Consider the following 27589-nt stretch of genomic DNA (forward strand, 5'->3'; position numbering starts at 1 on the left):
CCCCAGCAAACGCGTTTTAAAACCTTAACGGGAAGCCCAGAAGGAAAAGCTCAAAAAAGACAATATCGGCTAGCAAAAGGCGTAGCTATAACACCCCGACTTTACTTTACACAATCTTACTAGTCTATATAAAAGGAAAAAATAACAAAGGGTGCCTCAAAATTCTTCAACCCCTAGAACATATCTTGTTTCTTGACCCAAAAAAATCAGCATAAATGTAATGAAGTATTTGAAAAAATAGTGGAATCCAAAGATGAGTTTGAGAAAGATATGAATATCCAAAAGGCCAAAAGCCACAATAATACACAAACATCTGAAATATATACACAAACCAAACTTGGAATTTTCTTCGTTCGATCACTTCCTTGGAATGATGGATAAATGGAAACAGAATGGGAATTGATGGAATCACAGGAGCCATTGCTGAAGTAGCAATCCTCTGGCTTTCTTTGTCCCATCTTGAGCCTACCAGCCATTTGCTAGTTCTTGATCTGCAAGCAAAATAGGCCTTTAAGAGACAAGAACACTAATAATTTCATAGCTGCTAACTCAACTGAAAGTCCCCACATGTTCATACCTTGCTCAAGTACTTCTTATGTAGTTTCAACGCCTCATTACATGCTTTTTTGGCATCCAGATTTCCAGTTACATCACCCAATATCTAGAACCCAAAATCATGGATCAACATTAAAAGGGTTCGAATCCTATTGAGAGGTATAATCCTATGAATGGTAAGATAATAAGAGGAAAAAACAAAGAAGAAGAGGAGAAGGTATGTCTTACGTTTACAACATCATCCAAACCTTTGGCTTCCTTGAGAATTCGCTTATTCTTGGCCTCGAGGACACTTGCAACTAGAAAAACTGGAAGCGGAAGTTGCTGATCATTGGGTCCCATCTTCACATTTTTCCTCTCAAATTTCCCATATTGTTTTAGATGTTTGTCGTTCCCACCGGTTCCCCCTCCACCCTTCGAATCAGACCCCGATTCGTACGTTAAGAACAAGTTTGGATTGTATTCCATGGCCCACATCATCTGAAACCAGTCTATATTACTGTATCAGTTAAACAAATTTTAATTTATGCATACCATGCTACATTATATAAAAATCTAGCTAAATATATGTCAGAGGTGATTTACACTTCAGTACATATGCATATGGTTTAAAATGTTCATTAGGTCCCTTGAACTCTAATAGAATACACAACAATGAATCAAGAGTATAGGAACAAGCTTTGGATTTAGAAAAACTACATCGCTCATTTGGTGTTTTTTGTTTGAATTCTTTCAACTTTCATTATGTGTTTAATCAATCAATCTAGATTGGGAAAGGTTCACCACTATGGTTGGCTTCGTAGACATTGAAGTGGAAAAGGGACTTGGAAAATGAGTTCAAACACTATATTAGCTAACTTCAACACTCATGAATATTCAAGAGACACCAAGAAATCCAAACCACTTTTTCTATCAAGCTCATCAAATAGTTACTCTTTACCTCCCAAAGATATAAACTGTCCACAAAGGAGAACTCTCTGCGAAAAAGCACCATCAACATCCGAAATGCAAACAAGTATTCTCCACCATCTAACTCCTCTGCAAACATGAAAGTAATCTTCTGAAACATAATCTCGAAAATCGAACCAAAAAGGAACCACGAAACATGAGAGAATAGTGCGAGAGTAGTAAGGAAAAGAAGTCGATATAATGAACGAGAAAAAAATATTTGATATTTTATGAGAATTATAAATATGTATTTTATTTCAACTCTGAAATCGAATCAAATCTTCTAAAAATAAAAGTTTTAAAAAAAAAATCAAGCGTCTTGCACAAAATGAGAAGGTACAAAACCATGAGAACCATTGAATTGTGCATTCTAAAGAAACTCAGTATACATTATCTCGATTTGGAGAATTGTCATGGCCATGATATAAAGATAGAAATTTCAAATAGTTAATACCAATCGGACATTTGGAGTTGCATATAAAATTGAAAAAAAAAAAAAAAATTAAAACAAGAAACGAAAACGACAAAAGCAAAATGCAGTTTCTGGGTCCTACTGTTAGAAAATGATTTTAAAAAGAAAAATCCATACCGAGATGTTGATGAAGCTTAGGATCAACAATTTTAATTACTTGTGATAACGTACTGAGCTGAGATTGCACTCCTATGGTACCAGTATTGCACCTAAAGTTTTCTCTCTGCCATTAGGGAGAGGGAAGAGAATAGAGTGTGAGAACTATGAACTGGAAAAAAAGTAGAATATACAATTTGTAACATTGAGCAGTTCGTTTCTGTTAGAAACAAAGGTTTTTCTCCCCCCCCAATAATTTTTAGGCTTAATTATAAATTTTAGCCACAATACTCTCGAAGTCATATTTAATCTTTGTATTTCAAAAGAAAAACTCGCGGCCTTAACTATAAACTTTTGATTTTGTGTCTATTAAGCCTTTGTCATTAACTTCGTTGGTTTTATTGGTTTAATGCAATAAAGCTTGCACAACACACCAAAGAATTATGCTCAAAATGAATCTACAACATAGTCGCTATGGCTTGGAATATGCTACCTAGCATCTTGGTAATATTTGTACCATGAAGTTTAAATTTGGTCCCTATGGTTCAGCTAAACCTCACAAATTGTTCATAAACTGTCTTTATCTATTTGAAAACCACCTATATCCTTCCATTTTTTCATTCAACACTAAACTCCTATACAGTCATCTATTACACTTAAACACTAAAAAAAAATCAAATCATGGCCACATAAATAAAAAGTCTACGGCAATGGTGGGAAAGATTATGAGATTTATCTAGACTATAAGAACCAAAGTAAGACTTTTAAAACCATGAAACCAAATTAAACTAAATTGAAATGGTTAAAACTATAAGAAAAAATTGAAACTATGTCCAAGCTATAGAAACAAAATTTCTCACCTAACCATATTTCTTTTAACCAAACGTAATTTAACATATTATTATCACCATAAAAGAAAAGTAAGAAGATAAGATAGTGCATACTAGTCTGCGCATTGCATGATCAAAACACCAAAAAGCATCGGCTTCATTTTCGAGTAGAATTATAATTGGCGAGCAAATATCATTCATCCCTGCCAACAAGTAGAATCTATCAGACTTCAAGTTGGAATATGACATCGTAAGAACTTTAATGAGTGGACTTGAACATTTCTTTCTTTGTGTTATGAACTATGCACAATTTTTAATTTGCAAATATTCTGTTATGAAACTTCCGTTTGACAAAAGAGAAATGGGATGATATTCTTCTTAGTTCCTTAAAAGGATGCCTTGTAAACTACTTTTTTCTGTTTTAAAAGTTATATCTTGTTTTAAAATGTTTTTTTTCTTCAAAAACAAATGGGGGGGAACTTGCCTTGCATATAACCAACTTCACCATCAATCCAAGCATAAACAGAAAGGATATCCCAAAGTTTTGCTTGATTAGCTTCACTCTCGTAGTATACAAGAGCTCGATCTGTGCGAACTACATCCAAACCTGCAGCCAAATTCTATAGCTCAAGATAAGCACAACTAGTGAAAAACATGAGGTATATAGATGACCAAAAAAATTGAAGGTATAATTTTCAAGCCTTGGTAAAATATAGCATACAGAGTTTGAAGGAAAAAACACTAGAATCCTCAGACAATTATCCATTTTTCCTTTGAAATGCAAATTACTAGCCCGCAAATATTCTCTGGTACACAAACAACAAGTTATTACAATTTACATTCCACATGAAGTACCAAACTAATTGCTTGTCTTGATCCCACTAGGTCGTGTTGTTGAGGTGAGCACATACGCTAGATGAAACAGCACTAAATCGTGGTGTTAAATTTACATGTTTCATCTATGTGTATGTCTAGATATACTTAACATTTCAAAATAGATGAAACATGTCATTTAACATTAAAGAAAATGTACGCCAGTAAAAACATAAAAAATTAAGTAAAATGACTTTTTTTATGGATTTACAGCAACCTCTCTTTTCGTTCTTTAGGTTCAGCCATTGCAATGTATAAATGGGCACCTCATATTAACCATTTTCCTGGGCTGCCCTTGTAGCACATAAAATGAGTTTTTCTTTTACTTCTCATTTTTTTCATGTGTCCGTCATAAGTCTCAGCTTAAAATATTATATACATGTGTGTGTATATATATATATAAACGGACACTCCCTTTTGCATGTTGGATACATGTGACTGGACATATCTGTGTCCATGTTTCCTAGCTTCCTCAATACCTTCTAATTATTGTCAAGTATCAAAATTCCATTTTTCCATCAAAGAAATCAAAGAATATTCACAAAAAATACACGAACTTATACAAAACTCTTTGAACATGTTGTTTACCAAGCTATATCTTGGCGTAAACTGTCTAATATTTTTACTTCCTGTAGTCATACCTCACTCATTGTAAATTGGGAAGGTCTTTTGTAAACATCATGGATATTACCTTTTGTAAATTTCAATCATCGTCACTTAAAAGAAAAAATATATTTCTCAATATCTATTCTTCGAGAGAACCAAACACCCAGTACGAATAATGCAAAAAAGATAAGAATGAATATACACAAATCCAACTGCCTTATTTATTAAAATTGACGGTTAATCAAACGCATACCTATCTGATGTAAAGTTAGCTTCCATTCAATAACCTTCTTGTCTAAAGTAGAATTGTTTCCACCCGGAGAATCATCCGATGTGCCAACGGTATCTATTTCTTGTAAATTTGTGCTTGTTTCCTCCTCTACCGGTCGTCCATCCGCTGTGATAATAGCCGTTGTAACAAACTTTCCAGAACCAATCATTGGAACCATCTTTTGACATTCATCTTTCCAGACGCCATATTGCTCCCTTAATAAAGTCAATATTTTCTATTAAAAAAAAGTGATCCTGCTTCCTAAGATCATGAGAGTGCATTGGTCGGTGATCTAAAAACAAGAGGTTGAAAAGAAAGGGATTTACTGAAAAATAGAGTTTACTTAATATGATAGCTGTATTTGAATATGCACTTGGTAGCAAATTTTGAATATGCTAACATTTAAAACATGAAAATCTTGTTTTAAAAATTTTATTCTTTTTAATTACAAAATTCAAATGCTAGAAATAAACACACCAGACAAAAATTTATTGCAGCTATTTGATTCAATGAATCTGAAAAACAAGAAATTGATTCAAGAAGAGAAACATCGATTTATTTGGATAAAAGAAAAGGCTATGTGGACAAAAATTGTTGTATGCTGATATTAGAGTAAATATATATATTAAAAATACAAACACATGCATGTGTTTGTAATAAGCACTAACTCTCAGTTCTAAATCTAAGGAGCTAACGGATGAAGATCTGATAATCCCTGCAAAACAATGAACCAACAGAAGATCTGAACAATTGTAAGGGATCCAACATGATTGAGTATCATCCGCCTGATGAATTTGAGCTGACTATTTGAACATGAGGACAAGAATATTCTTAAAACAGGGCATGAGGTTTCACGTATTCTTTCGTAACTCTTGATGTCTTCTACTATATTTTACTATGGGATAATTAAACTTAAAGGCAAGCCACTTTGAGCTCCTAAGGGAACTAAGGTTGAAAGGACTGATATTGAGAAATAAAACTAATTGGGTAAATAGCAGAAGACTCACTGCCCGTGATTCAGCAGATTGACTACTGCATAATAGGGAATGCTACTGGTAATCAATTTGGAGCTTTTGGATTAGTGATAGAAAAAAGGCTAAATATGCCAAATAGTTATTAATCTTTCGAGTAATTCCTGATTTGGTCTATAATCTTTCGAGTAATTCCTGATTTGGTCTATAATCTTTTGAAACTCTCGATTTTACAATTAGAAAATTAAATTTTTTGTAAAACTCTCTCTTGCAATATGTAAAAAAAAAAAATATATATTAAAAATTGATGTATCAAATTCTATTAACATATTTGGAGAGAATACTTTAATCTCCCTTAATTGAGATTTTTAACCTTTTTAAGTTATTTTCATCAAATTAATGAGAAGCCTTGTTTCCTAAAAAAGAAAAGATTAATTTTTCAAGAACTGAGTAAAAATATACCATCATCAAATGAAATTCAAATAAAGTAGACTTCATTAATCCCATGAGTAAGAGAAGAGAACTAAACTCAAAGGTTACCAAGATAATTGGAAGGCTACCTAAGTTTCTAGATCCTATTTGTGCAAGCCAGACATAAACAAGAAAAGAAATTTACCTACGTTGCTGTCTGATCCCATTCCTCTCTTCAAATGTGCTGTTAGGATCATAACAACCCAACAAAAATTCCCAAACTGCACCCTTGATAGAAGGGTGAACTCCCTATTAGAACAAAAAACATAATTAGTGGTAAAAATAGTCGTACAAGCTCTTTCGGTACATTTTGACATATTAAATCAAATAACTGTGCTGAGACTAAGAATATTGCCATGATCTAAACTAAAATCAAGCACTTAAAACAGGAGCTTTCGGCAATGTTAAATCTATTACAATGAATAGTGAAGCCTTATTTTCAAGGCAACACTGAAAAATATGACAACTGCAAACAAACATTAATTAGTTATAGAAGTATAGTTCAAGTTGTTCAATAATTTGATCCATAAAAAAGTAGGTTTAATGGCAAATTAAAGTTGTAATGTACAGGGGTACTAATTATGGTAGGGGGAAAAAATATCAACTCCTACCCAAAGCTTAAAATGTAATTGTCAATGGAAATGACAAAATTCAAATGTTACGAAAATGTTGATGTCAATAGAAATTTTGAGAAACGCATAGAACTTAAGGAAACTTGTACAAATCGTTGAATTAATTTATAAGATTTTAAATGTAGAATGATGCAAACAAGGTTAAGATATATAATTTTTGTTATCAAATAAATATATGCATTACCCCACGGTGAATTCGTCTAAGCACTTTGGCTATATCCAAATGGCCATCTTTAGAAAATGCTGCATCCCACCTTCTTGCACTAAGAGTTTTCCCCGGCTGCAGCCATAAGAAAATAAAAACAGTCGTGTGCATATTATAATAGACTTAAAGTAGCTGATGTCTTCATCATGAAGAGGATCAAATTCTAGGAGTGCAAAACAGCAAGAATTATGAATGACTTGACTAAAAATAAGAACAAGCTCTCTTCTCTTCACTTCTTTTTTTTTTTTTTTTTCGGTCTAATGAATGAGTTTACTGGAAAAAGATACCAGCATACCCAACTTCCAGCACAATATCTTTCAAAAAGAAAAGTTTTCTTCTCATTTCCTACCTTGAGTGATGAAAAGCTTTTAAATATTTTCATACCTTAATTTTAAATCGGGTCTTCGGAATATCTGCTACACATTCAGCTCTAACTGGATAAAATGCATCCAGCTCAGTTGCGGTTGCAGTATTCGTCATAAGAATCCCAGTTAGCTTGAAGCAAAAGAGCATGCAAATCAATTAGCCTGTCTCAGCCATCCAAGTTAGTAACTCTGTTAGAATAATTTCAACATTAAGAAGAAGAAAAAACCATACAAAGAGAGGCCAACTAAAAAAACAAAGTTATTAACAAGAAAATAACACAAAGAATACCCAAAAAACATGAGAAACTCAACGAAGGAGACCTTCTCTTGCTATCTAACTCCAAGAAAGTTCCCATGTCTCCTTCCAACCAAATATACATGTTTTCTGTTTAATTCAATAACAAATGGACGTGGAGATTTGATCTTTTGACCTTTTTATCGAACTTACAACGCCTTAACTAATAGCATATGTTCAAGTTGATACCAAATAAACATGTTCTCACACAGCATTCATTCTGAAATGGTGAATCCGAAACGAATCAATCGTTTCATAAAATCTCAACATTTTGAACAATAGAAATACCAAAAAATCTGTACACGCAACCCCATACTTTGAAAGCAAAAGGATGATCATCCAGTTACATGTGACATGATCTAGCCCATAACATTTCACAAAATAAAACAACATTGTAATTAACCAACATAAACCAATGTCCCTAGTTCCAAACCAATGTAGAGTCCTATAAATCGACCTACTCGAATCCCATCTCATCACAAAAGCATTCAAATGAAAAGGAAATAATCTGATAATGAGCTAACTCAAAACATTTGAATGTCAGGTCAATCCTCTCAAACATGCCAAAGACCAAGTCAATAGCCCAATCGCGAATGCAGACAGAGATAGAAACATCAAAATCGAGATTCATTCCAGATGATAATCCGCAAAGAAACCTTGATAACATAAACGATTTGGTTACCTCAATTTCCAGTCGATTTCAAGATTCAACGGAGCGTAAATCAAAAAACCAAAAGTTGGGCCGTGAATTTCTTAGAAGACGAAATTAATCGATAATGAACCAGAACGAAATTGGGGAAAATTGATCCGACAACGAAGAATCGAGGAATGTGGAAGACGAATCGATGCGAAATATTTATGGATCGAGGACGATTGATGAAAGCGGTTTGAATCGCTCTGTTTCTGCTACAGGTTTTTGACTAATTTTAGACATCTCTCTAAAATGGGTTGGACTACAATCACCTTGAAACTGATGAAAGCGAAAAACATGGAAATTTTTGCATCAATTAACACAAAAAAAGAATGTTAAAATATATTCAACGTTGAAGAATCCTCCTCCATTAATATATATATATATATATATATATTAATCATTCAACGCGGCCACCCCGATATGATCGGAGTTAGAACATAAGATGAATTTAATTAGTTTTAATCCCACATGTGCGAGTACAAGTTCGAACCTTAGATCTGTGCTCCAAATTGATGATTTACGCCTTAGTTAGACTCTGGACAGGGTGCTAGCGAGGACGCTGGCTCTAAGGAGATGAATTGTGAGATCTCACGTCGGTTGAACGAGGGAAACGAAGCATTTTTATAAAAGTATGGAAACCTTGACGCCGATACGTAACGAGCTAAAACGGATAAATGGTATCAAAGTCAGACTCCAAGCAGTGATGCTGACTCCAAAAGTGTCCTAGCGAGGACGTTGGCTCTAAGGAGGTGAATTGTGAGATCTCACATCGGTTGAACAAGGGAAACGAAGCATTTTTATAAAGGTATGGAAACCTTGACGCCGATACGTAACGAGCTAAAACGGATAAATGGTATCAAAGTCAGACTCCAAGCAGTGATGCTGACTCCAAAAGTGTGCTAGCAAGGACGCTGGCTCTAAGGAGGTGAATTGTGAGATCTCACATCGGTTGAACAAGGGAAACGAAGCATTTTTATAAAGGTATGGAAACCTTGACGCCGATACGTAACGAGCTAAAACGGATAAATGGTATCAAAGTCAGACTCCAAGCAGTGATGCTGACTCCAAAAGTGTGCTAGCAAGGACGCTGGCTCTAAGGAGGTGAATTGTGAGATCTCACCTCGGTTGAACGAGGGAAACGAAGCATTTTTTACACTGGCTCCAAGAAGGTGAATTGTGAGATCTCACCTCGGTTGAACGAGGGAAACAAAACATTTTTTATAAAGGTATGGAAACTTTGACGCCGATACGTAACGAGCTAAAACGGACAAATGGTATCAAAGTCAGACTCCAAGCAGTGATGCTGGCTCCAAAAAGGTGAATTATAAGATCTCACATCGGTTGAAAGAGGGGAACGAAGCATTTCTTACATGTGAAAACATCTCCCTACCCCTTCAAAAAGGACCGAGGGAAAGTCGGAAAGAAAAAAACCCAAAAGGACCATATTTGCTAATAGTGGGCTTGGGTCGTTACACAAACAGTGTATTTGTTTATAATGTTTATGTATTATTAGGCCGCCTTTAATTTTTATTTTAAAATTGTAATAGTTAATAGATTTAAAATTACGAGACTAACGTCAATACGTAATGAGCTAAAACGAACAAATGATATCAAAGTCAGACTCCGGGCAGCGTGTTAGCGAGGACGTTGGGCCCAAGGAGGTGAACGGTAAGATCTCACATCAGTCGAGAGAGGGGAACGAAACATTTCTTATTAAGGTACGAAGACCTCTCCTAAACCAAAAATAGGACAATATTTGCTAACAGTAGAAATAGTGTATTTGTTTGTATTTTTATTTTAAATTTATAATAGTTAATAACAATAACAAGAGTGAATGGTGATTGATAGCTTAAAATCAATAACAAGAGATTTATAAAATTTATGATATGTTTGAAAGATCTTCAATATGATCGGTCGAGATAACGAAAATGTCTGAAATGTAGCCCGATCACCGCTTCTTCTGACGCGTCTCTCTAGAAATGCGACGAATCAGCCAATTTTTTTGGATCAGGTAAAGGAAATTAGTTTGTTTAATTGTTAATCTGCTTCTTATCTCTCTTTACGAGGTATTATTATTTGGATTTTAGCAATCGATCAACACAATCGCACTCTCAGAACAAATTCCAGGTGAATAATGAAGGCTTCTCTAATTTTCTTCTTGCTTGCGTGCACTTCAGGTATGCTATTCTATTGTGTTTTTTCGTAGCGGAATGTTAAATGTGATCGTAGTTCGTCATAAATCGGTTGTCGTTCTTCCGATTCCATTTAATGGATTCATTTTTGTTGGTGGTTTGAATTAATTTCAGTTTACGCGATGTCGGCTGAAGATGTAACTGAGTTACAGATTGATGTTACGGTAATTTGTTTATTTAATCTATTATTTCAGAAATTGGTTCTGATTTTTCGTACATTATTATTCCTTTTGCTATGAATCTGGAGGTCTCTCCATTTTCAAATTTGATAGGAATTTAACGATCTTGGATAAACGAACGGATTTTATGTTCTACAAGTTGTTCTTGTCTAGTGAAAGCTCTATGGTCACTGACACTGTAATATTACAGACTTATGAACGTATATTTGACTTCCATGTTGTTAAAATGAGATCCATATGTCCAATGAAAAGTGTAAAGTTGTGTTAATTTCTGGATTGTGTTGAGATCAATTTATGAGATGGAGTTTTCCCCATGTCATAATATGAATTGAATTTGATATGAATATGACGTCTTCTTCACAAAAAAAATTCCTCTGAGACCTTCATTGCGCTGTCCCCGTGGGGTAGGAAAATGAATTGTGGAACTTTTCTTTGAAATGATTCATAGGTCCGACTCGCTAAGGCTTGACTAAGAGTCTCGTTAGGGCATCCTCCCCCACCATTTCAGCCTATTATTCATAGGGATTTGACCGGTGCGGAAGGTATTGATCCCATTCATTAGTTCGACATTATTTGAGGAATTAGGTCAACATGCTTGAATTGATTCCTAGACTTGGTACTAGTATAACGCAATTGAACTTTTCTTTTGGTAACATTTTGAGCTTAAGTCCCAGGTGGGAAGTTGAGCCATGAGAATCAATAACCACTGATAATGGTCTTATAAAGTTGTAATTTCTGCAATTTTGTGAGAAAACGTTGAAGGGTCAGATCTTTCGCTTACTCTCGTACTTGTGTATCGCGAAATTAACGTTAGCTGGTAATTTGGTAAAGAGCTGCTTGACGAAGAGGCGGTTAGTCTTTTCCGTTATTGCTCAGACAAACATCTACTATATGCTAAAATATGAATTTGGTTTCATGAGAACCGTGTCTGCAAGTTGCGTTTTTTTCCCTAGCTTTTCACAGTTCCAATGAATGTTTGATATTGCACTGCCAGCCTTTAGATTCTGGAATATGTTACTCTGGACCACTCCCCAAGCCTTTTCTTGCTAATTCTTTGTTTTGATGCTTTTTTCTTTTCTCTTTGTTTCTTCTTTTGCAGAGTAGGCCATCATCTTGTGATATTAAAACTCATAAAGGAGATAAAATCAAAGTTCATTATCGTGTAAGTTGAACAATATTTTAGTTCGACTCTTGCTTTTGTGTGTGCGCATAAAACAAACACGGTCAATTTGTTAATGAGTCAATGAATTATAAAGGAAGAATTGGGGAGATGTCAGAGCTGGGAAGATAAGGCACTGCCTCTGCTAGAAAAAGGGCATTCTTGATTTCATGACAGATGTTGTAACGTTCACAAATAAAACTAACTAACTGGGTTACACCAGAATTTGAATTTGTCTGAGAACTTTATCATTCAGTATATTTGAAGGAATGATCCCGAAATTGAATCCTTACACAGTTGCTGCTGATACAAACATGATAGATTGATGATTTTCACTGATATGGTTATGAACACAGTCGATTCATTTACAATTAAGATTTTTCTTTTAGCTCCGCACATCTTGACTGATATCTGTTATCCTATGATTCAATAGGGGATGTTCGCAGATGGGACTGTTTTTGATTCTAGTTTTGAAAGGGGTGTCCCATTTGAGTTTGAGCTTGGCGCTGGTAAAGTAATTAAAGGTATTTGTGCACAAAACACATACATCTCGTAATTGGTAGAAAATTTTCTGGTGCAGCCAAGATAGTTTATTTGTTATTGTTACTATTTTTATTTTTTTAGTTTGAATGTTTCCATATTGTTCACCGTCGTCTCCACTCTGTGTTCGAGCTCAGCTGTGGTCAAGTAACAATTCATCTTTTGTGATAGATCTCTTATGAGTTGCACCATATTAGTTAATTGGTTTATTATTCTCATTATCTATAATTAGGATTTATCTTGGAACAGATGTTGGTTTAAAATCCGCTCATCTGTTCATGTTGCTTGAACTTAACAAATTGCTGTACGCTCCCTCGTTTTCGCGTAATTTGTTCCTTCACTCGGTTCAAATTTTTTGTGACCTTTGATCTGTGAACTCAAGTCTACAAAATTGTATATTAAGCTCAAAAGATCCAATAAAATGGTCATTACGCAAAGATCTGTACTGAACAAACTTTGCTAATTGCTCTGTGAATACTCATTCTGATGTAGTGCATGGGAAGTTGCTGAGAGTTGAAAATTCCTTCATTTTCAGGATGGGACCAAGGATTACTAGGAATGTGCGTTGGTGAGAAACGGAAACTGACAATTCCTTCGAAGTTAGGATATGGACCGAAAGGCGTTCCACCAACCATACCAGGTAATCCTAACATAACCCTACAACTCATCTATAACTAACTCTTTTTTTTTTTTTTTTTTTTTGTCTATTTGCATCAATTTTTTACCGTACTAGTAAGAAGGTGTTCCCAAAAGAGGACAAACAAAGATTGAATGCACTCCTATACCGTATCTGTACAAATAGAATAGTCGATTTATACAGAATGGTAAAGGGGTCCCTCTATGATCATAGAAATGAATAGAAAGGGATATTTGAATCCTTATCAACTCGATCTTGTTGCCCCAGGCAACAAGCATGCATGAACCATTTCACGAAGTATGCATCCAGATAGCCCTAAGTCTCAATCGTTAGCTCTTGGTCTTCCGATTAAAAAACAACGTCAACGAAGATGAAATCCATGGACTTTTAGAAACATTTGCATTTAATCCTTGACATTAGTCGTAAGTGTTCTTAAAAGAAGTAACTATAAGGACTAATTATGTGCATTAAGTTCACGACCCAACTCAAACGATGATTTGAATTTATTCACGGCTGAAGTATGTGGAGTTTTGTGTTGTTCCCTTGTTGGGTTTTGAATATACAGGTGGTGCAACACTTGTCTTTGACACTGAGCTTGTTGCTATTAATGGGAAACCATCAAGGGGTGGAAACTCAGTCAAGAAAGAGAGTGATGATCTATAAGTGAAACCAACTATTCTACCATTGGAGCCCCTTCGGTTGAGATGCTTATCAATCTTCTCCAACTTTAGTTTCTTCCATTTTTTCATACTCTTTTTCACTTTCTACTAAGTTTTGATGAGATGTTAATTTATGATATTTATTTTGAATTCTTATAATCAACTAAGAACAACTTGCGATTTATTTGAAATGAGATGCTAATTTATGATATTTATGTTCAATTGTTAGAATTAACGAAGAACAACGATATACCACATCATCACGTGTCCCATTTTTTACGTCCCCGTATTACATGTTGCACCAACATGTTTGTTGGTACGAGCAAATTCTCCTATTACATTACGAGCACCTAATCTCCTAAAAGGTTTTCGTCACCATGCATATGGCATACACAACGTTAGAAATTGAGATTAAAAAAATATAAATAGTGAAGTTCTTGACGCTTCTTTTGTGTATTCTAACTTGTGTATTCTAACAAGTAGAAGGTCTTCCACAAAATGTTTCTTGCTATGACTTCTTGGAAAACGAGAGTTTAAGAGAATAAAAAAAAGTTTGAGACAACTTTTGATTCGAACTTAATGGCCTTGTTTATAGAAACCTTTCTTTAAATAATATATTTGAATATCTAATATATTAGAACGTAATATTTTATTTAAGTAATCTTATTTATAGGGACTATTCTATAAAGGTTTCTTTAAATAATATATTTGAGTATCTAATATATTAGAATGTAATATATCAAACTGAAATAATCTTGACAAAATAAAATCAGATAAAGTAGAATTTCTAGAAACTCTACTGAACTCAGTGATTTTATAAATAAAATGAAATAATTTTCGACAAATAATATATTTAAATATATAATATATTAGAATGTAATATCTTATTTAAATCATATTATATAATACTAGTATTTTACCTTTTTTTTTTTCTTTATTTAATTTTAATTTTAACCTAATTTATAAATTCATGAAATGTACTTTCCAAGCTCCCGACATTCGAGGTTTTATTATTATTATTATATATTTTTTTCTAGAACCATCTATTTGTTATTCAGTCCCTAACTTTTTAATATTTATAATTGTTCCCCCTTTCTTCAATTCAATTTAAATCTCCAAAAACCCTCGCATATTCTCTTCGTAGAACTCTCTAGAACCCACCTTTTGTTCCCCTTAATCCTCGTTTCTCCAAACTACCTGAGTGTCATCTCTCCGCTGATCTGAGCGCAGACCTCCATTTCTTCTTTCTTTCGAGTCCTTTTGATCCTTACCTCTGTTCTCTGTTTTTAATTGATCCCTCATGGATGAGGATTTTGATATCCCTGCGGCGCCTGACATGAATGACGACTTGGATTTTCCTGATGAAACCGTTGCTCTCAAGGTTGGGGAGGAGAAAGAAATTGGAAATCAGGGGTTGAAGAAGAAGCTTTTGAAGGAAGGTGAAGGATGGGTCACTCCTGAAAATGGCGATGAGGTTGAAGGTATGTGCCTCACTACGAGCTGCTGCAGAAATTGGATTTTCGTTATGCCTTTTATTTATTTTTCTGTTTTTTTTTTATTCTGAGATTTTGGGTTGTTCTGGTTGTTTGTAATGTAGTTCACTATACTGGGACTTTGCTTGATGGGACTCAGTTTGATTCGAGCCGCGATCGTGGAACTCCGTTCAAGTTCACTCTTGGCCAAGGTTAGGGAATTTTATTGTTTTTGGATTGAATATTTGATTGTTATGTTTATTTCATTTGTTAGTATTTGGCAATCGAGCCAATTTTCATGGCAATTGGAGTACATTGGAGCTTTTTGTTTTTATGTTGGTAAAGTTTGTAATGCAAATTTCTCGGTTGAAAGATTTTAAATGCTGTGCAATGGTTTATAAACAACTGGTGGCATGTGTGTCGGTGGGGAGGGAGCAATGTTCAATTCATTACCCACTCTCGTACGGACTATTCGTGTCGTTCGATTAGATTGGATTGGATTTATCGGTTGAAAGCTACCAAGTAAATTGATGTTTCATAGCAATCATTTGTGACAGAATGTGAAATCCCACATTGTTTGTTTAGAACAATGTGTCTTGAGAAAAAAAAAAAAAACTCTGTTTAATTCTAGATATCTGAAGTTCAACTGCTGAAGTAGTTCTGATTAAGAACAAGGCCCTAAAGGAAAGCCATGTATTTTGACCTCCTCCTTTTCTGTTAATGCAAATTTACATACGTTTTCTCAATATTTCTGGGGATTCCTATTGCCTATATAGAGGCACTTCTGCTGCTGCTCTTTCTCAGTAAATTCTTGCAAATCTGCGCTTTGAGATGCATTTTATTTTATGATGTTTCCATTATGATGGGGTTCGATTTTCTTTATTTGATTTTTCTTTGAGGCCATATACAAGCATGCCTCGTTTAGGTAGTTTCCTTGGTTCTTTTTTGGCTAGGTGCTTTCATTCTTGAATGTTCATTTCAATATCTTCAACTTTTTTATATTCTTTATGGTGCCAGGACAAGTGATTAAAGGATGGGATCTGGGTATCAAAACAATGAAGAAGAGTGAAAAAGCTCTTTTTACCATTCCTCCTGACTTGGCATATGGTGAATCTGGATCCCCACCAACCATTCCTCCTAGTGCTACATTGCAGTTTGATGTTGAGCTACTATCTTGGACAAGCGTCAAGGACATATGCAAGGATGGAGGAATATTCAAGAAGATCCTAACTGAAGGACAGAAATGGGAAAATCCAAAAGACCTTGATGAAGTGCTAGGCAAGTGCATATGTTAAAATTTTCTGTATATTATTTATCGTGCGAATCTTCTTTGTTTTTTAGCGGTTGATTTTAATGTCATGTTATGCAGTTAATTTTGAGGCTAAGCTGGAAGATGGAACACTTGTTGCAAAAGCAGATGGAGTGGAATTCACCGTTGGGGATGGTAATTGTGTTACTTTGACTTTGATTGGGATTTTTTATTAACTACTATTGGGAAAAGATGTTCTTGTCAGACATTGGTTTTATGTGAATCTCAAGTAAACCGTACTCTCAACAGGTTACTTTTGCCCTGCTCTTGCAAAGGCTGTAAAAACCATGAAGCTAGGTGAAAAGGCACTCCTCACGGTGAAACCACAATGTATGTATCTTCAACAGATTTTCCTCAAGATTGATTCAAAACTTCCCTTACATTATTTTGTTTATTGTTGTAGATGGGTTTGGGGAGAAGGGTAAACCAGCCTCTAGCAATGAAGGTGCAGTTCCACCAAATGCATCTCTCGATATTACACTAGAGTTGGTATCTTGGAAGACTGTTTCAGAAGTTACCCCTGACAAGAAGGTTATCAAGAAAATTCTGAAAGAAGGAGAAGGGTATGAGAAGCCAAACGATGGTACTGTCGTCAAAGGTCAGTTTCTAGCAAACCAGTGGCATATGTATGTTACATTGTTTCAGTTCAGAATTCTAACTCAACAATGGAATTGCAGTGAAATTGGTTGGGAAGTTGGGAGATGGCAAGATATTTTTGAAGAAGGGATATGGTGATGGTGAAGAGCCATTTGAGTTTAAAACAGATGAAGGTATGTTTATGCTTTGATATTGTGTACTTTTTTGTTTGATGCTCGCTTACTGAACATTGTTACTTCTGCATAATATAGAACAAGTGATTGATGGCCTCGACAAAGCTGTGGCAACAATGAAGAAAGGTGAGACAGCCCTGCTGACTATAGCACCTGAGTATGCTTTTGGTTCATCTGAGTCAAAACAGGAGTTAGCTGTAGTTCCTCCGAACTCAACTGTGTATTACGAAGTTGAACTAGTGGCTTTTGACAAGGTTTGTACTTTGTTGTGCAAACATGGGAACTCAACTTTCATATTCATTCTAACATCTTATAATTATCATATCATTGTTCTCCTTTTGTCAGGAGAAGGAATCATGGGATATGAATAACCAGGAAAAGATTGAAGCTGCTGGTAAAAAGAAGGAAGAAGGAAATGTGTTGTTTAAGGCTGGAAAATTTGCCAGAGCCTCCAAGAGATATGAGAAGGTGATTATTCTGCTTGCAATCCCAAATACTTATCTGCATTCGCAATAAATTTCTTCTTAGACACCTCATATCTAGAAATCTATTCATTTTTATAGTTTACTTTCTAATTTATTTTCTAACTTTTGTTGATATAAGATGGACTGGAGTACTTAGTTATTTATTTTGCTTCTGATTTGGTTGGGGGTTTGAATTGTTTTTTTTAGGTTAGTGTGCACAGTTGTGCTCGTAAGCAATAATTTGGAATTTCTGGGTGTTCTTAAAACTGTTTTTTCCCCTCCTACTAGATAAATAACGATCGTTTTGACTTCGGAATAGACTCTTAGCTTTGTTCATCTCTCCTTTTGTTGCTCTACACAATTTATGTAAAGAGAATACGATATTTATGCTTGTGAGTTTCTGGATGGAATTAAAACTGATGTGAACTTGTTTACTTGGGCTTGCTTTTGGACAGGCTGTGAAGTTCATTGAACACGATTCTTCCTTTAGCGAAGAAGAGAAAAAACAGGCTAAGGCATTGAAAGTTGCATGCAATTTGAACGATGCAGCTTGTAAATTGAAGCTAAAGCTGTACAAGGAGGCAGAGAAATTGTGCACCAAGGTGAGTGAGATTGAGATATATATAGAAGCGACCAAGCCTGCTGCTGCTTTTGGCGTATTTCTATCAAACAACCTCTTGATGAAACTGTAACATCACTACAATTGTAGGTACTGGAACTCGAAAGTTCAAATGTTAAAGCTCTATATAGAAGGGCTCAAGCATATATCCAACTAGCTGATTTGGATTTGGCCGAAGTTGACATCAAGAAAGCTCTCGAAATCGATCCAAATAACAGGCATGTACCTTTCCTCCTCTCCAAATGCTCAATACCAAGATTGCTTGTTGATTCTAAACAATTGATGTTGATACCTTCAGGGATGTGAAATTGGAGTACAAAACTCTAAAGGAGAAGGTGAAGGAATACAACAAGAAGGATGCCAAGTTTTACGGCAACATGTTTGCCAAAATGAACAAGTGAGAAGAATCAGTCTATAATCCCCAGGAGTAAGCAGAAACGTTAGGCCTGGGAGTTTGATTTTCAGTTTGGTGATTCGAGGGAACTGGAGTGGAGTGGTTTTCTTTGTATCTCACTCACTAGTTTATAACTTGAGGTTTTGAGTTTTGAACTTGAATCAGTGGATGGTTCCTTCTGGTTTCAAAGTGAGATTATAACCATTTGATTATATAATTAAGTTGCCCAACTCACTCTCTTTTCAAACTAGGATTCTCTTACCAATGCCTTTCTATTGGAAGAAGCTTTGCAAAATGGCGAGCTCTGAGGAAGTCAGTTATTAAGGTAATATTCTGTGCTTGAACAATGTTTTAATATATGATCTCCAAATTGATGTAATCACTGATGTCTTTATCCCTTGATACAATGAAGTTCGTAATAAAAAGCTAATATTATGAACATCCAGTAAGAACATGAGGGCAATGACAAGCCTGCTACTGATTTAAAATAGAACTCAAGTCTTTGAACATCAATGAATTTCAACACATACAATGAAATATATATTATGTTTCATGGTACAGAAATCATCAGTTTGACAAAAATAAAGAATGAAGTTCCAAAAATCTCGGAATTTCCTGTTCTTGGCACCTGCAAGTATACAATGCTACATTTCTTTTCCCCTATAATTTTAACATCTCACATCCTCTGCCCAACTTGAATGATCAACCTTAACATAGCAGTCCGCAATCGATAGCTAATAGATCTCAATACACGAGCAAGACGTGATCGATCGAAAGTGAACAAGATTTTATAGGACACAGATGAGCAGTAAGTAACCCATATGCATCTGGGGTTATTTCCTTTAGGACTAATTTCAAAATTGTAACATAGTTTAGCTCACCTGCTCTCCAATTAAATCGAGACCCACCACTAGAAAAGTGATACCTTGAAATAATAGGAAGTAGAAGTGAATTCCTTGTGCAGATAACAAACTTCTGACGGAGGCTGTTAACAAAATGAATGCAAGAGCCAATTCCTTCCTGTACAGACGATTTCTTTTGCATTTCCCTGTTTTTTTCGATATCTCGAGCTTGGTTAGGTCCAGAAGACCTGATTCCGAGGATGACCGATGAAGACTAGTAGTACCTTCAACCAAAAGTTCTTGTTCTTTTTCAAAAGTAACAAGATCGTTTTCGGATGATCTTCCTAGTTTTTTTGTTACTATCCATTCGTACGAACTTTTAAAGCGGAATAATCCCAATATCATGGCATTGAATTTGGTAACAGACATGGTGTTTTCAAAGAGAAGATAGGGGACTATAAAAGGAAACGACTGTGGTGAAGGGAGAATGTTTAAGATGGACATCATTCCGGGAACGTAGCAAACAACCCAAGCTGGTAGATGAGCCTCTGGAAGGAACATGGTAAGGGGTAGAATTATACAGAACAAGGTAAATGAGTAAAAGGGAAGGATAAGCTTTCGCAAAAGGAAGAAAAGAAAGATCAAATTAGCTTTCTTCTTCCAACTTACCTGAAACACAAAATCACGTCTTAGCAAATAGCAAGCATCAAACTAAGTATTTGAAACTTGCATACAAATGGTTATGGACCAATAAACTATATATTTTCCAACCTGAATATAGTATAATTGGTTCAGACATATACTTCCGACTAAGAGGTCAAAAGTTTGAATCTTCTACTCCACATGTTATTGAACTCAAACTCAAAAGAAAAAGAGCATTGAATTTGATGGGACATTTTGAACTATGAAATTAAAAAATGAGAGAGAATTGACGAATGAAATAACATAAACATGATGAGCAACAAAAATCTTTACTATGCTACATACCTCATAAGAATCTTAGAAAGTTGTAGATTGAGAGGTGAAAACCCATTAGATACCTCCTAGATGTGGGGACCTGGAATGGCTAGCTGCTCGGAAATATCTAAATGTAACAACCCAACGCCTCTTATTTGATATTGTCCTTTTTGGGTTTTTCCTCTTCAAGGTTTTATAACGCGCTTGTTAGGAAGATGTTTCTACACCCTTATAAGGAATGTTTTGTTCCCCTCTCCAACTGAAATGGGATCTCACAATCCATCCCCTTTGGGGGCTCAGCGTCCTCGCTGGCACATCAGCCGATGACGGGCTCTGATACCATTTGTAACACTCAAGCCCACTGTTAGTGGATGTTATCCTCTTTGGGCTTTCCCTCAAGGTTTTATAACGCGTCTGTGAGGGAGAGGTTTCCAGAGATGCTTCATTCCTCTCTCAAACGAGGTGGGATCTCACACTAATGTCCTATTTTCCTACAACACAAACATAAGAATCTAAATATCCAATTGGGAATATAAGATTCCTGCAACAGAAGACTCCAAAGATAGCAAGAGATTCTTATTAGAAAAAATGAAGACCTTTTATCACTAGTAGAAAAGTAAACCATATGTTAAAAACGTTATGTGTTTATGGTTATCGATGTTGACAACTGTTAGAACTTAATCGCCTTGGTAATAAAAAATAATTCTCATGGTAGTCTAATAGAAGTTTGTTATAAACAGAGGGGCTTTGGGAAAAGGTAGGATGTTGTCGAAGAGGGTCTAAGTACCTCCATTTTCTCATTGATATTTCAATATATTTCCAAGTCTTGTTATATGATCTGGTTCCTATCAACCTGCATGTCGATGACTATATTAATGAATTGAGACAGCCCATATCTCCATGCTCATGACTACGAGCAAACCATGACAACAAATCATCACATCAGTCAACATGTGTATAACTCAATCGATATTGATTAGAACGTATGTTTTCCACCAAGCGGTCAAAAGATAGAATTCCCTACTCTCCCATATGTTGTTAAACTCAGAGAAAAAAAACTCATCACAACGAACCATTTAGTTTCCAGAAAGCAATATTAAGTAACCTCAGACTCAATTTAATGTAGACATATAATTAAACTAAATAGACGTATGAGCCAAACGAAAATGTGCTTCGAAGGAAAAGGAAACTTTAAGAGTAGCATGCAACAACTCTCGATATATGTGGTTCAAAGATGTAGAGACCTCTAGATTCTTGCGCCCTACTAAGTATTCCAATAGCTCTTACATATTCACAATGATTAACTGACTCAACTATCTCGCTCACATTGGAATTCTTTATCCGTAGAATAATCCTAGAATCGTCTTGTAACTAAGCCTTTTTAGTCTCATCTCTCGATGATAATTCTGAAGTCAGGTGATCATCCATGACAAAATCACGACAAATGTTTGTTCATCACGAATAAAAGTTTAGATGCATTGAGCTTATGTTCAATAATTTTTTGTACCATGAGAATCATCTTAGACATCACTACTACATTTTTCTCAACCACACCCTCAAAAAAAAAAAAAAAAAAAAAAACAGACAAATTAAAATCTAAACAGAAGAAAATGAATGTTGGAGAAAACCCTCATCTTCCCAAACAAGTTTCCTTTCATAAACCCACAATTGGAACACTCTAGGGCCAAAAGCAAAATCACCAACAAACGGAAAATTAGTTGGTGAACACAATACATGAAACCAAGGAAAAAATGGTGGCTCACAAGCCTACACACGTTGGCGCCTACAACAATTTACAAAAGGTCGGGACAGAAAGTGTAACAGCCTAAGCTCACTACCGACAAATATTGTCCTCTTTGGGTTTTTCCTTTTGGACTTCCTATCAAGGTTTTTAAAACACGTCTGCTAGAGAGAGGTTCCCACACCCTTATAAAAAATGCTTCGTTCCCCTCTTCAATCGACGTGAAATCTTAGTATCCACCCCCTTCGGGATCCATCGTCCTCGTTGACACACTGCCCGGTGTCTTGCTCTGATACCATTTGTAGCAGCCCAAGCCCACCGCTAGCAGATATTATCCTCTTTGAGCTTTCCCTTTTGGGTTTTCCCTCAAAGTTTTTAAAATGTGTCTACTAGGGAGAGGTTTCCACACCCTTATAAAGAATGCTTCGTTCTCCTCGTCTCGTCAGCCGATGTGGAATCTCATAAAAAGTGAAATGGGGATCAAATTTTGAGGTTTTGCTTTTCAGCGGCTGCAATTCCGATTGGGCTAGGCGATGACAACAAATTATGAAAAAAAATGGTCAAAATTGACAATGGCAGCGAAAAACCGGCGGTAATGACAATTACAGACGACGGTGGTGGCAACAGTCATAAAATGGCAGACACAAATCTCAATGATAACATGAGTGTCAACAAACATACAATCTTTAAGAAGGAAAAAAACATTTTGCATTCGAAACTAATAACAAATAAGTTCCATACCTTCGATTTGAGTATATCAGAGAAGCACAAACGAAATAGCTGCATTGGGCCTGAATGCCATCGGTGTTGTTGTTTCTTGTACGCTTCATATGATTCCGGAAGTTCACAAAGGCACTGAAAACTTTAAAGAGTTAGAAAATATTGCGACTAACAATATCACAGCGAACTTCCAATGCTAAAAAGGATCACACACCTTCACATCATTAAGAAATATGAACTTCCAGCCACAAAGATGGGCACGAACTGCAATATCCATGTCCTCAACAGTTGTTCTTTCTAACCAGCCTCCACATTCTTCCAGAGCTTTAATTCTCCAGACTCCAGCAGTTCCATTGAAACCAAAAAAGTTGATAAACATGCCATTTACTTGCTGCTCAACCTCAAAATGGAAGGATAAATTTATGTTCTGCAATCTTGTGAGCAAATTTTCGTCCTTGTTCACAAATGACCACCTGGTTTGGACCAATGCGAGTTCATCATTCCCCTAATGGAAAAACGTAAACACTTTATTATTGTATCCTGGGGATCTTCCAAGCTTATGAAAAATATTGCATAATAAAAGAGAAGATGACTGAATGCCATAGATTCCTTGATAGAAATCATGTAGTTAGAAAAGGAAAAAACAAATCAAGAATATATGATTTGAAGTCACCATTTAGTAGGAGAGAATTAAAAAGAAGAAAACTCCTAAAACGGGTGGGGGGGTGGGGAGGGGAGGGAACAACAGGGACTTCCACCAAAATTGAATAACTTGACGTCTAGAACCTAATTTGTCTAATTAAGGCCTGGCCCAGTAAGTTTGAGAATCCTGATTAAGTAGGAAACTAAATCAACTTTCTCCGAAAACCTGAAAGTATTATGAAACTCTAGCTTGAACATCAACCAAGGCACCAAAAAGGTGCAATAAAACTGAAAAACAGGATTGTGAGATCTCACGTTGGTTGGTTGGAGAGGGGAACAAAGCATTCCTTATAAGGGTTTGGAAACCTCTCCCTAACAGACGCATTTTAAAACTGTGAAACTGACGGCGATATGTAATGGGACAAAATGGACAATATCTGGTGGCCTTGCAAATAGCTCAACTCTAGACTTATCTCTAATAAAGTTTTCTTTTAATAATTCCTTGGTTTTCCATACTTTGGCCCGTTGCATATGAGGTGTAAAAATTTATAATGAATTCTAAGACTTTTCTCTACATCAAACAGAGTAATACTAACAATAATATGCATCTTGCGGCTTATTGTAACCGCTCAAGCCCACCGCTAGCAGATATTATCCTTTTTGGGTTTTCCCTTTCGAGCTTCCCCTCAAAGTTTTTAAAATGTGCCTGCTAAAGAGAGGTTTCCACACCCTTATAAATAATATTTCGTTCTCCTCCCCAACCGATGTGGGATCTCACAATCCACCCAACCGCTGGCACACCACTCAGTGTCTGGCTCTGATACCATTAGTAATAGCCCAAAGATGGCAATATTTGCTAGCGGTGGGCTTGTGTCGTTACACTTATACAAAGTATTCAATTCAATTACCTTGAAATGTGGAATGGTTTTCTTTAAAAAGTCTGGACCTGGCTGAAAATCTGCATCAAAGATCGCCACAAACTCGTAATCTTTTACATAATCACACCCCATAGCAGATTTGAGATTCCCTGCCTTGTAGCCTGTACGCATGAGGCGGTGTCTATACAATATGCGGACACCTCTTTGTTGCCATTTTTGTACTTCAGCATTGATAAGTTGTTGAACTTCTAGTTCATCAGAATCATCTAAAACCTGAACAAGTATTCTATCCTTTGGCCAGTCCTGGATACAAACAGCTGCAATAGATTGCTGGTAGACCTGTCCACCCACCAATGAGCGCAAGTATGAAACTTGTTTAAGAGCTCATATAAAAGAATAAAAGAAACTTCAAAAAAAAAAAAATCTTAAAAACAAATTTCATTGATGTATGAAGTTTACTAAACTGATGAACAAATCATAGTGATTACAAAAAGCTTTCCAAACTGGTTAAGAGAGAAGCATAAGTGTACAAATTAAAGAGATTAGACATTTTACACCAAAAAATAGCATAATACGACAAGTACAAAGAACATTTCTTATCATTTTTGAGATCTCACAAGTAACCACTAAAGCCCACCGCTGGCAGATATTGTCCTTTCTGAGCTTTTCTTTTCGGGTTTCCGCTCAAGGTTTTTAAAACGCGTCTATTAGGGAGAGGTTTCCACACCCTTATAAAGAATGTTTCGTTTTCCTCCCCAACCAATGTGGGATCTCACAATCTACCCCTAAGAGACCCAGCGTCCTCGCTGACACTCGTTCCCTTTTCCAATCGATATGAGACCCTCCAATCCACTCCCCTTCGAGGCCAAGCGTCCTTGTTGGCACATCGCCTCGTGTCCACTACCCTTCGGGGCTCAGCCTCTTTGTTGGCATACCGCCCGGTGTCTGGCTCTTATACCATTTGTAACAGTCCAAAGCCCACCACTAGCAGATGTTGACCTCTTTCGGCTTTCTCTTTTCGACTTCCCCTCAAGGTTCTCAAAACGCATCTACTAGGGAGAGGTTTCCATACCCTTATAAAGAATATTTCGTTCTCCTACCCAATCGATGTGGGATCTCACACTCACCTTGCCATTGCGTCGTAGGCATATCCACTACCAAAATAATAGGATCTATAATGAAAATTGGAGGGAACCTAGGAAAAGACCAAGTGATTGGACCCACCAAACAAAAAAAGTCACCTTCCTAGCTACCTGCAATTCAGATTATCCCTCAGCAGCTACCTATCCTGCGGGAGAATGTAGGACACTGAGTAATGAGTACCACTTTAACGTCCTCATTATCAAGAATTCTTCCTCCTCCAAGTGTTTTCTATACTATAGAAATGAGAAGAATTATAATCTCCACTCAGAGATCCATTTGACTCTTGCTTTGAGTATGACTCTTCACTAGAAAGCAGAATAAAATAGAAAATGGAGTAAAAGAGGGGTGAAGGAACACCTACATCTTCTTACCTCCCTCTCATTGCACATGGGAATCTGCACCAACACCATTGGATAATCATCAGGAGCATTCTCATCAGTGTCCGAGTACTCAAACGCCGCCACGGGCTTCAATCCCCAGAATTTTATCCAAAAACACCCCATCATTAAAACCAAACGATCCACTGACTGGAACAGGAATAACACAATGCACAAATTGATCAAGCTCTGCAGCGGTGGAGCCAAGTAATTTGCCCGAATCTCAAGCCAACTAGCATACACAAACCCTATCATTCCAAGCACCTCCGCAGAAGCGGAACTCACGTTAGGAGGTTTGAAATGCCAGCCATTGAAGTACGCCACAAGCTCAAAAACGAGCAACAGAAGCACCACAATCAAGAACACTTTGATTATCTTATAGAGCCGAGACGAGGCCGAATCAGCTGGAGAATCAGGCGATGCAATCCGACGATTGGCAGTGCGGATAAGATGAACGAACCCATTGGTGATTGAAGCCAAAGAACCAGCAATCTGCTGGAATTTCAACAGCCAAACCCAAGAAATCTGGCGGGCACTCCTGGTTCTCGCCCGGTCCTTATCGGCCGTTCGATCTCCAGGGCTCCCAGAACTCCGGATCTCAAGAGATAGAAATGCAGGTGAGGTCGGGAAGTTGCCGGACTTTTCCAGTCGGAGTTCGTCGTGTTCCTTTTCTCTCTGCTTGTTCCACCATTCTTGGAACTCAAAATTCGGTGTTCGAGACATAAAGAAACCCAGAAATCAAGAGAAAAAAAACAAACAAACAAAATCACACGACCTAGATCCCAAATTCTCTTCTTCGATCAGAGGAAATCAGTTATTCATCGTTCTAAGCAAAACCCTAAACGAAAATGGAAGAAAATTCAGCAGAGGAGGCAGAAACGGAGCTGCGCAAGAAATAGCAACAACGAGTGGAAGATTACACACACACTCGGTATTTTTTTTTGGTGATTTTCTTGTTTGTACCTTTTACATTTGGTGAAATGTGAAAATTTTGATGGATGAACGCAGGATAGGAGCGGAGAAGGCAGGCCATGTGCAGTTCCGAAATTCGAAAGTGGACCTTCGCGCACTACTTGCGCCATTCTATGCGTTGGATTGGATAATCCGACGCTTCGCCTCCGCTCGAACCCTCCACGCTTCCATATTTCTCTCCTCTTCCCATTGCAAGAGCACGACATCTGTCTTTCCTTAGATTGGGTCAATTGGGCCAATGCTTCTTTAAGTCAGTTCATATTGGTTGGAAGCCTTTTATCCCCCCAGAAATGGGCGCCATGGAGCTTACATCCCAAGGAGTCTGATTGTCATGGCTGGTGTGATTAAGAACCCTTTGGCTTGGACAATGCTAATGATGAACTAATACTTACACCATCGTTATGCATTATCGTCAGACTCACGATTTTAAAATGTGTCTATCTACTAGGGAGAGGGTCTCACACCATTATAAGGAATGTTCCGTTCTCCTCTCCAACCGACGTGGGATCTCACAATCTACCCCTTTTGAGGCTCAACGTCCCCGCTGGCAAACCGCCCGGTGTCTGGCTCAAATGCCATTTGTAACAGTCCAAGCCCATCACGCTCTTTGTCTGACTCTAATACCATTTGTAATAGCTC

The 27589-nt window shown here is 36.5% G+C and overlaps 4 protein-coding genes across 7 annotated transcripts; 2 read left to right on the forward strand and 2 right to left on the reverse strand.

The window, feature by feature from the left end:
• Positions 1–206: 206 nt before the first annotated feature.
• On the reverse strand, positions 207–8646 carry LOC111779054 (rab GTPase-activating protein 22). Of its 3 annotated transcripts, none has more exons than XM_023659109.2 (12): positions 8273–8646; positions 7315–7425; positions 6910–7005; positions 6239–6342; positions 4634–4866; positions 3386–3508; positions 3016–3104; positions 2093–2198; positions 1496–1593; positions 784–1035; positions 578–661; positions 207–491 (listed from the first exon to the last, which is right to left on the reverse strand). In XM_023659109.2, exons 2-12 carry the CDS (start codon positions 7408–7410, stop codon positions 480–482), a joined length of 1293 nt encoding a protein of 430 aa, XP_023514877.1. In that variant the 5' UTR covers positions 7411–7425; positions 8273–8646; the 3' UTR covers positions 207–479. The 3 variants fall into 3 exon arrangements, with proteins under 3 accessions (XP_023514877.1, XP_023514874.1, XP_023514875.1); XM_023659106.2 differs by having other exon boundaries at positions 7315–7457; XM_023659107.2 differs by having other exon boundaries at positions 7315–7484.
• A 1490-nt stretch (positions 8647–10136) lies between these two features.
• Positions 10137–13861, forward strand: LOC111778162 (peptidyl-prolyl cis-trans isomerase FKBP15-2). Of its 2 annotated transcripts, none has more exons than XM_023657841.2 (7): positions 10137–10295; positions 10372–10461; positions 10591–10640; positions 11755–11817; positions 12248–12338; positions 12890–12994; positions 13557–13861. In XM_023657841.2, the coding sequence occupies exons 2-7, from the start codon at positions 10419–10421 to the stop codon at positions 13652–13654; spliced, it is 450 nt and encodes a 149-aa protein (XP_023513609.2). In that variant the 5' UTR covers positions 10137–10295; positions 10372–10418; the 3' UTR covers positions 13655–13861. The 2 variants fall into 2 exon arrangements, with proteins under 2 accessions (XP_023513609.2, XP_086974999.1); XM_087118873.1 differs by having other exon boundaries at positions 10149–10295; positions 10400–10461.
• Positions 13862–14761: 900 nt separating this feature from the next.
• LOC111778249 (peptidyl-prolyl cis-trans isomerase FKBP62) lies at positions 14762–18908 on the forward strand. The gene is made up of 12 exons (XM_023657957.2): positions 14762–15131; positions 15248–15334; positions 16140–16400; positions 16492–16566; positions 16681–16761; positions 16835–17029; positions 17109–17201; positions 17280–17455; positions 17547–17669; positions 18121–18267; positions 18375–18502; positions 18583–18908. Exons 1-12 carry the CDS (start codon positions 14951–14953, stop codon positions 18683–18685), a joined length of 1650 nt encoding a protein of 549 aa, XP_023513725.1. The 5' UTR covers positions 14762–14950; the 3' UTR covers positions 18686–18908.
• A 283-nt stretch (positions 18909–19191) lies between these two features.
• On the reverse strand, positions 19192–27189 carry LOC111778248 (putative xyloglucan glycosyltransferase 6). The gene is made up of 6 exons (XM_023657955.2): positions 26942–27189; positions 25973–26816; positions 24489–24797; positions 23153–23443; positions 22960–23073; positions 19192–20189 (listed from the first exon to the last, which is right to left on the reverse strand). Exons 2-6 carry the CDS (start codon positions 26699–26701, stop codon positions 19551–19553), a joined length of 2082 nt encoding a protein of 693 aa, XP_023513723.1. The 5' UTR covers positions 26702–26816; positions 26942–27189; the 3' UTR covers positions 19192–19550.
• Between the last annotated feature and the right edge of the window lie 400 nt (positions 27190–27589).

Source organism: Cucurbita pepo, chromosome 17, assembly GCF_057944985.1.
Source record: "Cucurbita pepo subsp. pepo isolate OVF chromosome 17, ASM5794498v1, whole genome shotgun sequence".
Classification (NCBI taxonomy): domain Eukaryota; kingdom Viridiplantae; phylum Streptophyta; class Magnoliopsida; order Cucurbitales; family Cucurbitaceae; genus Cucurbita; species Cucurbita pepo.